The sequence below is a fragment of the Amblyraja radiata genome, chromosome 10, assembly GCF_010909765.2.
Source record: "Amblyraja radiata isolate CabotCenter1 chromosome 10, sAmbRad1.1.pri, whole genome shotgun sequence".
Classification (NCBI taxonomy): Eukaryota; Metazoa; Chordata; class Chondrichthyes; order Rajiformes; family Rajidae; genus Amblyraja; species Amblyraja radiata.
Genome location: NC_045965.1, coordinates 60,861,927 through 60,876,918, shown reverse-complemented (window position 1 = coordinate 60,876,918; position 14,992 = coordinate 60,861,927). Strand labels below are relative to the sequence as shown.

At 43.2% G+C, this 14,992-nt stretch overlaps 2 protein-coding genes across 3 annotated transcripts in view; one reads left to right on the top strand and one right to left on the bottom strand.

Moving 5' to 3' along the window:
• Window positions 1-8,721, bottom strand: part of selenof (selenoprotein F) — a 52,454-nt gene extending 43,733 nt beyond the window's left edge. For both annotated transcript variants that reach the window (XR_004413355.1, XM_033029012.1), the window contains exons 1-2: window positions 8,603-8,721; window positions 1,864-2,031 (exon numbers count right to left, since the gene is read on the bottom strand). Coding sequence is in view for 1 of the 2 variants with exons in the window: in XM_033029012.1 (XP_032884903.1) it covers window positions 1,864-2,031; window positions 8,603-8,650 (216 nt within the window). In the remaining variant the exon portion in view is untranslated. The remainder of the gene's footprint in view (window positions 1-1,863; window positions 2,032-8,602) is intronic.
• Window positions 8,722-9,257: 536 nt separating this feature from the next.
• The window catches only part of hs2st1 (heparan sulfate 2-O-sulfotransferase 1), a 106,413-nt gene continuing 100,678 nt past the window's right edge, over window positions 9,258-14,992 (top strand). The window contains exon 1 of the mRNA XM_033029010.1: window positions 9,258-9,759. Within this exon, the coding sequence (XP_032884901.1) occupies window positions 9,636-9,759 (124 nt within the window). The 5' untranslated portion in view covers window positions 9,258-9,635. The remainder of the gene's footprint in view (window positions 9,760-14,992) is intronic.

Sequence of the window (14,992 nt, the reverse complement as noted above, 5' to 3'; positions counted from 1 at the left end):
GGAATATGTGGCAAAGATTGTGGAGTAGAATATTGCAGAATTTTTTTAAATCAGCCCACCATATCTCTTTCTGCGACCCTTAGGAAGGCACTCGTGCTGCTGAAGCTGAAGCTGAAAGCTATTAGGCAAAAGACCAGATTTTGGAAAGCACCCAAGTTTTCTTGGCTCTTAGCACACTGCTGTTCCAGCACAAGATTTAAGGCCACTAATGACTCATCTTTCTATCCTGCCTCACTTTTCTGACTGACTGGATGAATCAGCTATGATATTATTCAATGACACAGAAAAGTTGAGGGAATGAGTGACCTAATCCTGCTCCTAGTTTGTATGTTTAGAAGATCAGTGATGGGGAAAACGGCCAGGAGAACATTTAAATTGGTCGATGATTGGCACACAATGCTGGAGCAAATCAGAGGGTCAGGCAACATCTCTGGAGAAAATGAATAGGTGATGTTTCGGATCAAACATCGGATCTAGGGGCTAGTGGAATCAAGAGATGTGGGGAGAAGGCAGGCACGGGTTATTGATTGTGGACGATCAGCCAAGATCAATGAACGTAGCGGGTACATCAGAGCTCAGGAACGTCTCTTAGCACTAACGGCAGGTACTCGGGAAGATCCGCTAACGGTAGGTAAGCACGGGAAGACTCGTGAAGTTTTTCAACATGATGAGTGGCCATTACCGTAAATCTCCGAGCTCGAATCAGGGCAAAAACGGGAGAACTCTTGGACTGAACTCGTACCGTGGGACAGGGCTTTGAGTCCATATTAATTTGGTCAAGCTGGAGGTAAGAATTGCATCAACAAATGTTTGTCATCATCATCGTAGAGGTGGAGATGGCTAACATAGAGCAGCAAAGAGGCAGTCTTTATGATAGAAAAGAGATGTGTTCAGACTAGGGGTCAACTATGTGATGGTGGCTGTGAGCATTCCAATTCCTCCTCAAAGAGTTGGCAATATGAGGGATGAAATCAGAAGCACAGGATACCATTGATAGAGTTGAGATCCCTTGGCTTCACTATTAAAATTACCAGGATTGATTTGATGAGACATTCAAGGAGATTCAGGAAGTAATTAACCACAAGTGCACAAATTCTGGATTGGGAATTTTACCATGTCTCAAGAGCAAAGATCTCTGCAAGAACCTGAAGGCCAAGGTTCAACAGAAAGGCTGTGATTTAAGGAACAAATGCAGATAGGGAAAGTGCAGGAGGCCCCCAAACTTGCTGGTAACCATGACGTACAGAGACTCTTCAGTGCTGTCAAGACCATCCATGGCCCACACAGATGAGAGCCAAAAACAGGAGAGCTATCAAGAATACAGTGGCACCTCCTGTAAATTGGACATAAACAGTCCTCAATCATGGCTTGGTTTTCAATTTCTGCACCCAACAACAAACCAGTGCGGGAACCCCAGAACGCAAAGGTCTCATGTTAATTGTTCACATTAATTCCCACGCACATTTCACCTTCATCAATTCTACGATCTGACATTATTTTCAGAGAATGTTATCTTATTGTAAACAACCTGATTGGTGCAGCCCTTATTAATGAGCAGGAGCTTTTAACTACGCACCAAATTTTACACCAATCCCACTGGATATCCCACTGAAGTATCCATTATAATCAATGGCACAGCGTAAATATAACTATGCAAAGACCATGTGAATCTTTCACAAATTTAACTCCACAAAGAGTACTTTTGTGATCAGGGCATGTTCACCGTAAACGTTCAGCAAAATATTTCACTGATCACTTCAAACAAAAACTTGCCACCAGTGACTTTGTAAGTGGAAAAAAAGTAATGTTTGACACAATTGCTGGATTCTAATCCATTTAATCTTGAAGGAAGAAAACGAGTACCTTTTTCTGTTCTAGCTGGGCCTCCTCTTGACAGCATTGTCTGCAGTCTACATTTAGTTGGTTGAGCCCAAACTGACCCAGAAGGTCACAAGAACTGCAGAGCAAGTTACTGGAGAAGCCAAGCTCCCGGCAGGCTTCGGATGAGAAATCCGCACCACATGTAGCTATCTGTAAACAGAAAGTAATGACTAATGACCACATCAAGAGTTGACTAAAAAAAGAATACACATCATAAACATTCTCCCGGATTGTTTTAGGGTGATCACTCGGGAGTGTTGAATTACATTTTTCACTCTTAATTTATCTTGGGACTGCACAAAGCTGTATGAACAATGTCTGAAGATGGGACTCGACCTGAAAAGTCACCCATTCCTTCTATCCATAGATGCCGCCTGTACCGCTGAGTTACTCCAGCATTTTATGTCTATCCTAAGAACAATGATTGGCTATACCCAGGTAACAAGTGAATCAGTGAGTGTAATCAACAAGTATGATCAATAATCGATAAGTGAATCAACAAGTGAATCAGTAAGGGTATCAGGGGTTATGGAGCGAAGGCAGGAGAATAGGTTTGAGAGGGAAAGATAGATTAGTCATGATTGAATGGCAGAGTAGACTCGATGGACCGAATGGCCGAATTATGCTCCTAGAACCTGTGAACTATGAAACAAAGAACAAAGTTATTCATACAGTTAAGACCCTATTAACTCTCAAAGTGCAGTCCTCACATTCTTTCTGTATAAGCTGATACATTTTATTCTGACTACTTGTGCATAGGTAGTAATAAATACTTCACAGAACAGTCAAACCTGCTGAATCTTTACAGTATTTTATTTTTAATTTCCATTTTCAACATTTAGTTCAAATACATGTTGAGCGTTCTGAAGCTATGTAATGGCAGTTGCCAAAAAATGATTAGCACTTACATAGTATTTCAGGATTCCTCAAAACACATATAGTGGATATTTTTTTAAGGCAGAGACAGATAGATTCTTGATTAGTGCAGGTTTGAGAGGTTATGGGGAGAAGGCAGGAGAGATAGATCAGCCATGATTGAATGGTAAAGTAGACTTGATGGGCCGAATGTCCTATTCCTACTATTCCTTATGACATGACATTTCTTTAAAGAATGTGCAAAGCAGGAAAAACATCAGTCAACTTGCAATCGGCAACAGAAAGTTTCTACGAACAATAATAGGCAAGAAAAGTTCATAAATGTTGTTGGCTCTTTCGTGGTCCTCCAGTCTTGTAGTTATTTTCATATCAGATAGGGCCTCATTTTAACCCATGGGGATAAGACAGATTCATGCGTGTGAGGGAAATGGTACAGAATGAAAGGCATTATATTTATTAGCACATTAAGATTAGCATGATGAAGTTTCTGCTGAAGAATGAGCTGTTCAGATTTGCTGGATTGCTCCTCAACAGAGCTCACCGACTTGCTTATTCATCTTGGGGTAGTTGGAGAGGGGAATGGGGTAATGTGTCTGTTTTAAACTAATTTGGCTGGGGTTTTGAGAACAGGGAGGAATAAAAAGCAGAAACGTGTGATAAGGACTGGGAGAGAAGAACATCACCTGAACAAGAAATGGAAAGCTTTGAGATTGAAACAGGTGGAGAGTACAAGGGTTAAGATAGGATCAAATGGATGATCGAAATTCACAAGAGTATTGAATATGTTTGGTGAGCAACAGGTACAAATAACCATATGAGATAACAAGGTTGCAACAACAACAGAGACCTGATCAATACTTGTTGGATACAAGGTTTTCAAGTAAGATAGGCAAGTGAAATGGCAGAGTAAACTTAGTAGACTGAAAATTAGTGGATATGGGGATGTCATGGAACAATCACGGACTGAATCGCTGTATAGAATTAAGAAACAACAAAAGATAGACACAAAAAGGTGCTGTAACTCAGCGGGACAGGCAGCATCCCTGGAGAGAAAGAATAGGTGATGTTTTGGGTCGAGACCCTTCTTCAGACTGGTTAGGGATAAGGGAAACGAGAGATATAGTCGATGATGTAGAGAGATGAAGACCAATGAATGAAAGATATGCAAAAAAGTAACAATGATAAAGGAAACAGGCCATTCTTAGCTGTTTGTTGGGTGAAAACGAGAAGCTAGTGCGACTTGGGTGGGGGAGGGATAGAGGGAGATGAAATGCCGGGGCTACCTGAAGTTAGGGAAGTCAATAATCATACCACTGGGTTGTAATGTGTAAGAAGGAACTGCAAAAGGCGGTTTAAACCGAAGATAGACACAAAAAGCTGGAGTAATGGGTGACATTCCTTCTCTCCAGAGATGCTGCCTATCCTTCTAAATTACTCCAGCTTTTTGTGTCTATCCAATGTAAGCTTCCACTGTAAGCTTCCCAAGCAAAATATGAGATGCTGTTCCTCCAATTTGCATTTAGCCTCACTCTGACAATGGAGGAGACCTAGAACAGAAAGGTCTGTGTGGGAATGGGAAGGAGAATTAAAGTGTTTAGCAACTGGGAGATTAGGTAGGTTCAGACAGACTGAGCGAAGGTTTTCAGCGATGTATTTGGTCTCGCCGATGTATAAGAGTTCACTTCTTGAACAACGGATACAGTAGATGAGGTTGGAAGAGTGCAAGTGAACCTCTGCCTTTACCTGAAAGGAATGTCGGTGTTCCTGGATGGAGTCGAGGGAGGAGGTATAGGGACAGGTGTTGCAAAGCTCTGATTACACCACTGGGACTATTCTATAGGCTGCTGAAGAGGCAGAAAGGATGCTGAGGAGCAAATATGTTACTTGCAGAAGTATGCAGTTTTCAGTTTCATTTATGGTCACATGTACCGAGGTACAGTAAAAAGGAAAAGCCATAGTGTAGTGATAATGGGTTTTCAATATTCCAAGTATGGACTAGGATTCCAAAAAAAAGGGAACAAAGAATAGGAGGAATTTGTGAAATGTTTCTGTGCTATCAAAGAAGATAGCATTGCTAGTCCCAGTTCTGGGAAGAGAACCAAGAGAAACAAGTATTAGCGGAGCAACAATTATAAAACTGTGATCACAATATTGCAACATTTAGAATAGCCATGGTTAAGGGTATGGATCACTTCAAGGAAAAATGTGAACTGGGGAAGGCCTGGCTTTGATGAGGTCAGAAAAGATCTGGCATCAGCATATTGGAGTCAAATATTGTGGCCGAATCTGTAGAACAATGGGAAGCTTGTACAGAGGAAGCTTGTACAGAGAGAGAAACTGTTCCCATTGCAGAATGATCAAGAAATAGGGCAAATAGAATGAAGGCAAAATTGATGCAGGCTTCCCTTCCTCACAATCCTACTCAACCGAGTTCACCCAGCTCCACCCCTACACACATTCTCTCTCTTGAATATAGTAGTGGAGGTTGATTCAACAATTGTACTGAAAATGGAGGAGGGACAGAATTTGAAGGGCTAGAGGGTGACTGGAGAGGCTAGATTGTTCCCACTGCTGGTATGGACTTGATGGGCCAAATATCTTCATTTTCATACTGAAGCGAAACATATCCTAATGTGGAACACTCATTTGGTTATGCACTCCAGCTTCAGCGTTAACTTCAATGTCCAATCCTCTGGCTCAGGGAGAGAAAAAAAAATTCTAACAGAGGCACAAATTATTACATTAAAAAAAGCATTCTATAACGCAGAATATTTCATATTCATTACATTCTCATCAGGTTAAATTAAGAGTTATTTGTCTCCATATCTAACATTTGCTTTCATGTTCACCCAACACCAATTTTCATCTACACCATGTGACTTCAGGAGCTCACGTTGTTGCACTAATGGACACGATGTGCTGGAGCAACTCAACAAGTCAGGCAGCATCTTTGGAGAACATGGATAGGTGACGTTTCGGGTGCCGACCTAAAATATCACTTATTCATGTTCTCTAGAGATGCTGCCTGATCCATTGAGTTACTGCAGCACCTCGAGCCCGTTAGTGTAAACCAGCATCTGCAGTTACTTGTTTGCACATTGTTGCACTAATGTTACTTTCCATACACTTTGTATGTTATATTTTATCCTTTTCTTTCGTCAACCCAGCAAATGCAATACCAAAAATCAAAGTGCTGGGGATCTCAGTGGGTCAGACAGCACATGTGGAAGGGAAGTGGACAGATGATGGAACATCACAAAACTTAGGTTGTTTATTTCCCTCCAAACTTGCTGTCTGACCCAGTGAATTCCTATGACCCTTTTTTTTGCTCAAGATTCCAGCATCTGCTGTCTCTTGTGAGTCTAGATACTCTACCAATGGGCTGAAGTGGGAACTATGGGAGTATAGATACAAGAGACTGCAGATGCCAGAATCTTGAGCAAAACACAAAATGCTGGAGTAACTCAGAAAGTCAGGCAACATCTGTCATTAGGCGCTCTGGCTGACTCCCTGACTCTTAGTCTGATGAAGAGTCTCGACCCAAAATATCACCCATTCCTTCTATCCGGAGAGTTACTCCAGCATTTTGTGTCGATCTTCTACCATTACAAATGCTGTCTGACACACTGAGCTCCTTCAACTCAGTTCTTCCAGCACTTTTGTGTTTATTTTCTCAATTGTACTTATGTAAAAAAGTAACGATAATAAAGGAGACAGGCCATTGCCAGCTGTTTGTAGGGTGAAAATGAGAAGTTTGTGTGACTTGGGTGGGGGAGGGATATAGGGAGAGGGAATGACATGGTTACCTGATGTGAGAGAAATCAATATTCATACCACTGGGCTGTAAATTGCCCAAGCGAAATATGAGATGCTGTTCCTCTAATTTGCATTTAGCCTCACTCTGACAATGGAGGAGACTGAGGACAGAAAGGTCTGTGTAGGAATGGGAAGGAGGATTAAAATGTCCAGCAACTGGGAGATCAGGTTAGTTCACGCTGGCTGAGCGAAGGTGTTCCGCGAAACGATCGCCCAGTCTGCGTTTGTTCTCGCCGATATATAACAGTCCACATCTTGAACAACAGATACAGTAGATTAGGTTGTAGAAGGTGTCGATCTATCTGCCTAACTTGAAATGACTGTCGAGGTGCCTGGATAGAGTCGAGGGAGGAGGTATAGCGACAGGTGTCACATCTTCTGCGGTTGCAGGGCAATGTACCTGGGAAAGGGGGCGATTTGGGTGGGAAGGGATGAGTCAACCAGGGTGTTGCAGAGCGAACGGTCTCTGAGGAAGGCGGAAAGGGGTGGAGATGGGAAAAATGGTTGGTGGAGGGATCCTGTTGGAGGTGGTGGAAATTTCAGAGGTCTATGTATTGTATGCGACGGCTGATGGGGTGGAAGGCAAGGACCAGGGGGGACTCTGTCTCTGTTATGACTAGGAGAGGGGGAACAAGGGCAGAGCTGCAGGGTATCGAGGAGACATGAGTGAGGGCCTCATTTATGATGGGAGATGGGAACCCCATTCCCTTAAGAATTAGGATAGCTCAGATGTTCTATTATGGAACACCTCATCTTGGGCGCCGATGCAGCATAGACGGACAACTTGGGAGTAGGGAATAGAGTCTTTGCAGGAAGCAGGGTGGGAAGAAGTGTAGTGAGATAGTTGTGGGAGTCAGTGGGTTTGTAATAGAATTCAGTCGATAGTCTATTTCTTGTGATGGAGACTGTGAGATCAAGAAAGGGGAGGGAGGTGTCAGAGATGGTCCAAGTAAATTTGAGCACAGGATGAAAAGTGGTGGTGAAGTTGATGAAGTCCATGAGTTCTGCATGGGTGCAGGAGGTAGCACCGATGCAGTCATCAATGTAACTGAGATAGAGTTCAGGGAAAGCACCAGTCTACACCTGGAACATGGATTGTTCAACCGACAAGGAGGCAGGCATAGCTGGGGCCCATGCAGGTGGCCATAACCTCGCCTTGGACTTGGAGGAGGTGGGAGGAGTCAAAGCAGAAGTTGTTGAGGACAAGGACCAGCTCCACTCTGCAGAGTAGTGCTAGCAGAAGGGAATTGGATGGTTCTGCAGTTGAGGAAGAAACTGAGGACTTTGAGGCCTTCCTGGTGGGGAATGGTATAGGGTGAATGAATGTCCATAGTAAAGATGAGGGAGTGGGGGCTCGGAAAGCAGAAGTAATTAAAGAGACTTGATGGGTCGGATGACCTAATTCTGCTCCTATCACATGAACTACTGCATAGATCAAACAAACCAACACCAGTAGCTGAATTAAAAGTAAATCCCACAACAACATAATGGACTAATTCCACTGTTCCGACTAGTTTCACTATCCTTCTGATTAATTTAACTGATTATATGCCTCCTTGTCACCTTCCCCTCAGCTATCACTGAACCATTCTACTTTTCCTTATCATCGTTCCCCCCTTTGGTCTGTCGTTTCCCTTCCACATCTGTGTCTCTTCCTCTTCCCTGACTCTCAGTCTGAAGAAGGGTCTCGACCCATTCCTTTTCTCCAGGGATGCTTTCCTGTCCTGCTGAGTTGCTCCAGCATTCTGTGTGTCCTGTCTTCGGTGTAAACCGGCATCTGCCGTTCCTTCCCGCACACAATTCTTTACTCAGTGAGTCCACGACGGCCAGTGACCACCACGTCACCAAAACCATATCCTGGTGGAGCGGCGCTTCCTCCAGCGAGGCCCGCGCCAACCCAGAGCCGGAGAAATCCCCACCAAAGAACAACCCAATCCGTCCCTGCGACATATATCACGGAGAAAAATCATAAGCTGAATACGAATATCAACGTATTCCGACGATTATATCAAAGTATTCCAACAATTACCGCGTTTAAGAGGGAGAAGAACCACAACAGGTACGCGTCCACCGCCATCTTGAACTAAAGCCCCTTCACAGGGCACCTTACCGCCGGGAGATAAACTGTCGCACGGCATTAAATTTAAGTGTAATATGTGTTATTATTATATATATTTAATAAAATTGTTAAATTAGTCCTTTTTTGCTGTATTATCATCGTTTTTTTATTTATTTTACAGGCGGAGAGAGTAGACAACCCCCGAGAGAGTGAGGGAGAGGTCTTCGAGGAAAGGGGGCGTTGCGGGGCTGGTGCTGTCTCAGAAATGATTGGCGGAGACAGCGGTCAATCAAGGGTGAGATCGGTACGATTGGTCTACGTGAGGTCAATCAGACGGGTGAGGGGCGAATGGGAAGGGAGGAAGGGGGCGGGATCTGTGTGCAGCCGCCCAGCCTGCGGGAAGGTGGGAGGAGGGAGTGACGCAGCACGGCGGGTGGAGGTAGACGCCCATGACGCAGCACGGCGGGTGGAGGTAGACGCCCATGACGCAGCACGGCGGGTGGAGGTAGACGCCCATGACGCATCACGGCGGGTAGAGGTCGATGCCCATGACGCAGCACGGCGGGTGGAGGTAGACGCCCATGACGCAGCACGCCGGGCGGAGTGAGTCTCCTCCCCCCCTCGGTCGAAGTGGGAGGGCCGCTGGGGTGAGGCGTCGAGAGGAGAGGAAAGCAGAGAGAGAGAGACGGACGCTGGCTCCGGCCAAGACGCTGAGAAAGACGTTCGGTGTCTTTTGTGAGGGAAGGGAAAACAACAAAACCCACCCTTTTCCCCCTCAGTCTGTTTAAACCCCCCCGGGGCGAGATACTCCATGTTTTCTCGGCGCCCGGGATTTCCCCTCAGTTCCACACCGTGCCGCCTCACTCCTCCTCGCCACCTCTCCCATCTTTTGTGATTTTATTTGTCTTCACATACATATATTTGCGGGTTTATTTTTGTTTTCTTCTTCTCACACCCTCCCCACTCCCCCCCCCCCCGCCCCGCGTTATGTCTTGATAATTTCATGGGGCTTCTAAGAATTATCATGCCGCCTAAATTGCAGCTGCTCGTGGTTGTGGCGTTCGTCGTTACGGTTTTGTTCCTGGAGAAGCAGATCCAGAAGCTGGAGGAGTCTCGGGGAAAGCTGGGTAAGTCTGCACAGGGTGGGCATCAAAAGCATCCACATCTCCCCCCCCCCCCCCCAACACTTGTGTTAGTGTAGCCTGCAACCTGACGCTTGCATTTCAAAATATAGCCTGGAATCAGCTCATTGTATGTCAAAATATAGCCTGCAATCTGGCTATTACATTTCAAAATACAGCCTCGAATCTGGCCATTGAATTTCACATTTTCGCCTGCAAACTGGTCATTGTATTTCAAAATACAGCCTGCAATGTGGTCATTGCATTAAAAAAATTGCATCTGTGTGACTTACACATACAATTGCATCTGTATGGGAAAAAAAGACCATTGTATTTCTAAGTCAATCCTATTGGTGCTCCTAAAAGTAGCAGCTGTTAACAATTCCTATTCGGGTTTGTGCTTTCCCTTCCCCCTCAGCACCCATTATTCGAAAAACAGGAGTTGGGCCTGTACTTGACTAATTGCAAGAAATCCCAGCATTTGCATGGGTGTTTTATTGTATGCGTGTGCTTTAGGGTTGGTGTAGTTTGAATGGAAAAGCACGAGCGCATGCAGGGCTTGTTACAATTGCTATGTAACTGAGTCGGTTTAAACCTAGGAAACTTGATGTAAATGTGATATTATAATGGTGTTCTTTTACAAACAGTGGGAAAGTTGCAATTGAGTTAATGGTTGGAAGTGGCATTGTTTTCCATTTAAGAGACTTTTTCAACAATTCTGCAGGCTGTGCAGCAGCAGCAGCTGGGGTGGTGTTGCACGGTTAGAAGTGCAGTCTTTTGGATGGAGTATAACGCACTGCATTTGCTCTCTCGGGTGGATGTAAAAAGATACCGTGACGAATAAGTGAATTGTCCCAGTATTCTAGTCAGTATGTGTTTCTCAACAAAACATTTCTTGTCATTTTGATGTATATGGGAGCTGACTGTGTTTGTTGGATGCTGGTTTCCTACAATGCTGATCATACATTTAAAAATACTCAATTGCCTGTAACGCAATTGAGGCATTGTGAAAGGGATGTGAATAATTAGTATCTCTTTAGTGTCTTTATACAATGCTAGCTAATGTTTTAATAATGCTTGTTTAAGGCATAACAAATTCAGTTAGACATCTCCGTTCTATTAGTGTAATTAATTTCATCTCCCCATTTTCCCAATCCCTTCCCTAACATCCGTCCGTTTCTTATCCGAGTTAAATTCTGTCTGCCATTGTTTTTGCCATTTTGCCAACTGATTTCCATCATCCTCTAAACGGACTTTTTTTCTTCACTCTGAAAACCATCTCCTTTTTCATGTCATCTCAAACTTGCTAATTGTACCCCCTAAACTCATAACAGATTATTTATGTATATGGCAAACAGAAAGGGCCCTAGGACTGATGCCTATGAAACACCACTGATCAAATCTTCCAATCACATACATAACACACCTTTCCCTCCTGTTACCAAACACACTTGGATCCAGTTTGACATATTCTGGATTTTCTCTGATCTTTGGTCCAATCCTTTGCAGATTGCAAGGATTCTATGCAAAGAGTAGGGGGGGATAAGAATTATGTGCAGGCAGGTAAGAATTGGTCTTGGCATCATGTTTGGTCTGTTGGCTGAAAGATCTGTTTCTGTGTTGTACTGTTCTCTGTTCTATAGCCTCCCATGTGGGAGAGCTAACTGAAGTCCATTCAGACTACATCAACTTCACTCTGCTTATAAATATAATTTTATTTCTGGAGATGCTCTTTTATCTCCAGAGATGCTGCCTGTCTCGCTGAGTTACTCCTGCATTTGTGTCTACGTTTTATTTCTGGAGAATTGTTGCAAAGGTTTTGAAGAAATTTCTTGCTGTTTATGCTGTGTTTTGAGGGTGAAGCATAGAAACATTAAAAAAAAACAGGTGTATATGGGAGCTGACAGTTGGATGCTGGTTTCCTATAATGCTGATCATGCATTTAAAAATACTTAATTACCTGTAACGCAATTGGGGCATTGTGAAAGGGATGTGAAATAGGTGCAGGAATAGGCCATTCGGCCCTTCGAGCCAACACCGCCCTTCAATATTATCATGGCTAATCATCCAAAATCAGTACCCCGTTCCTGCTTTTTCTCCATATCCCTTAATTCCTTTAGTCCTAAGAGCTAAATCCAACTCTCTTGAAAACATCCAGTGAATTGGCCTCCATTGCCTTCTGTTGCAGAGAATTCCACAGATTCCCAACTCTGGATGAAAAAGTGTTTCCTCATACCAGTCCTCAATGGTCTAGCCCTTATTCTTAAACTGTGCAGTCAAGATTAATTCGTATTGGTTTGCTTGTAATGAATTTTTAGTCATTATATGAAAGCAGTGATAATCTGCATCATGGACAATGCTATTTCTCTAGTAGTTGTCTGCTGGGGAGGCAGAGCCTAGTGTTTCTTAATAATGTTAACATATGTTAGGTGCAAAAGATGATAAACTTAAAAATATGTATTTGCAAAAAAACTATGATTCGGGAGTATCTCCGGTATTTTTTCATTGTCTTTCAACTTTTAGTTTGGTTTTCAGATTTCTAATAACCATATCGGCTCCATTCTTCTGCAAGCGAGAGTTAGATTTAAGTCTTCGGGCTAAAGGAATCAAGGGATATGGGGGAAAAAGAAGGATCGGGGTACTGATTTTGGATGATCAGCCATGATCATATTTAATGGTGGTGCTGGCTCGAAGGGCAGAATGGCCTATTCCTGCACCTGTTTTCTATGTTTCTATAACATCTGCAGTTTCTGCCATGGTCTCTGATCTTCTACTTGGTCTTCATTATAACCTTTGTTAACTTTTGATTCAAATGTTTTTATGGCCTGGGCAGTGTTCCATCCGCTCCTTTTATAAATGAGCTCATCCAGATACCTTTGCCCATTAATTCTGTAATTTCATCTTTTTGGCCCTTGATCATATGCATTATTATTGTGCAAAGGGGAGGGGGGGGGGGGGAGGGGAGGAATATAAATTATAGTGAGGCAATGAAGAAGGCTGCAGGCAAGTTTGGTTTTAAATCCAAATGGCAGGACCAATCTTTCGAGCCACAAAAGAGTTTCTCCCATGTAATAGCTTTGCAGTGGCCTGTACTAACTAACATAATCAAAGATGTAATGGAACAGTAGTTTTTTTTAAAGTGGAGAAGTTTAAGAATGGGAATTTCGTGGCCGAGTCCACTGATATAATACGGAATTGGCAGTATGCAACAAACCGACATTGGAAGAATGCAGAGATCTGGAATGTTTATTGAAAACCAAGCAATTCTCAACGCCTACACACACTGACTGTTTTCTTTCATTGTGAACATAGTAACAATGTTGCAAGAAGTTAAATTGCATCTGTTGAAAATAGATTGTTGTGTTGCTGAGTGATGCTCTATCTAGCGTATTACATCCAGATTTGAAGCTAATTTGTCTTCCCTTTTTGAAAGAGTGGAAATATTTTAAGAACTATCTTTAATTTATATAGAGTAATTCAGCATTGAAGCAGGCCCTTTGACTCAACTTGCTCTTGCCAGCCAAGATTTCCATCTACGCTAGCCTGGCAGTGACTAGCGGAGTTCTGCAGGGTTTGGTGCTGGGGCCGCTATTTTTCATGTTGTAAATTAATGACCTGGGTGAAGGGATTGAAGGCTTTGTGGCCAAGTTAGCGGATGATTCGAAAATAGGTGGAGGAGGAGCAGGGACTCTGCAGAAGGACTTGGACAGGTTGGGAGAGTGGTCAGATAAGTAGCAGTTGGAATATTCAAGATTCAAGAGGGTTTATTGTCATGTGTCCTTGATAGGACAATGAAATTCTTGCTTTGCTTCAGCACAACAGAACATGGTAGGCATGACTACAGAACAGATCAGTGTGTCCATATACCATTATATAAATATATACACACATGAATAAATTGATAAAGTGCAAATAAACAGATAATGGGCTATTAATGTTCAGAGTTTTGTCCGAGCCGAGTTTAATAGCCTGCTGGCTGTGGGGAAGAATCTATTCCTGAACCTGGTCGTTGCAGTCTTCAGGCTCCTGTACGTTCTACCTGAAGGTAGCGGGGAGATGAGTGTGTGGCCAGGATGGTGTGGGTCCTTAGCAAAGTGTGAAGCCATGTATTTTGGTAGTAGGAATTAAGACGTAGACTATTTTCTAACTGGTGAGAGAATCCAGCAATCTGAGGTGCAAAGGGAGTGCTGGTGCAGGATTCCAAAAACATTAATTTGTAAGTCGAATCGGGAGTATGGAAGGCAAACGCATTGCTAGCATTTATTTCAAGGGGGCTAGAATACAAAAACAGGGATGTTATGCTGAGGCTCTATAAGGCGCTGGTCAGACTGCATTTGGAGTATTGTGAGCAATTTTGGGCACCATATCTGAGGAAGGATGTGCTGACTCTGGAGAGGGTCCAGAGGAGGTTTACAAGAATGATCCCAGGAATGAGTGGGTTAACATAATGAGGGTTTGACAGCACTGGGCCTGTACTCGCTGGAGTTTAGAAAGATGAGGGGGAGACCTCATTGAAACTTACCGAATAGTGAAAGACTTCGATAGAGTGGATCTGGAGAGGATGTTTCCACTTGTGGGCGAATCTAGGACCAGAGGTCATAGCCTCAGAATTAAAGGATGTTCCTTTAGGAAGGAAATGAGGAATTTCTTTAGTTAGAGGGTGGTGAATCTGTTCAATTATTTGCCACCGAAGGCTATGGGGGCCAGGTCAATGGATATTTTTAAAGCAGAGATAGATATATTCTTGATTAGTACATGTGTCAAGGGTTATGGGGGGGGGGAAGGCAGGAGAATAGGGTTAGGAGAGAGAAATAGATCAGCCATTATTGAATGGCGGAGTAGGCAATGGGCCGAATTGCCTAATTCTGCTCCTATCACATGACCTTGTAGCCACTGGAAGCTGGATTAAGGAGATTATAAAGCCGGGAATTTTTCAGTCGGCGTGTGCAGGGGATCATTAGAGTCACATGTCATCTCCACCTGTGAATATATTTTCTCAACATTCAATATTCTCCCAGTCTTCCAGTGTCATGTTAATATTAAAATTATTATTATATTTCAATGTTATAGCAATTTAAAAATACAAATTTAAAACAATTAAAACATGTAAATTAACATAAATCCAATTATAAGACCTACTGCCATTTGATTTCTCTCTTTGATTTGAATGGGTCTACTGGGCTGGCTGCTGATTAGCATGCAGTGCACATAATGTTGAATCTGATGGCCTAAGATTTGG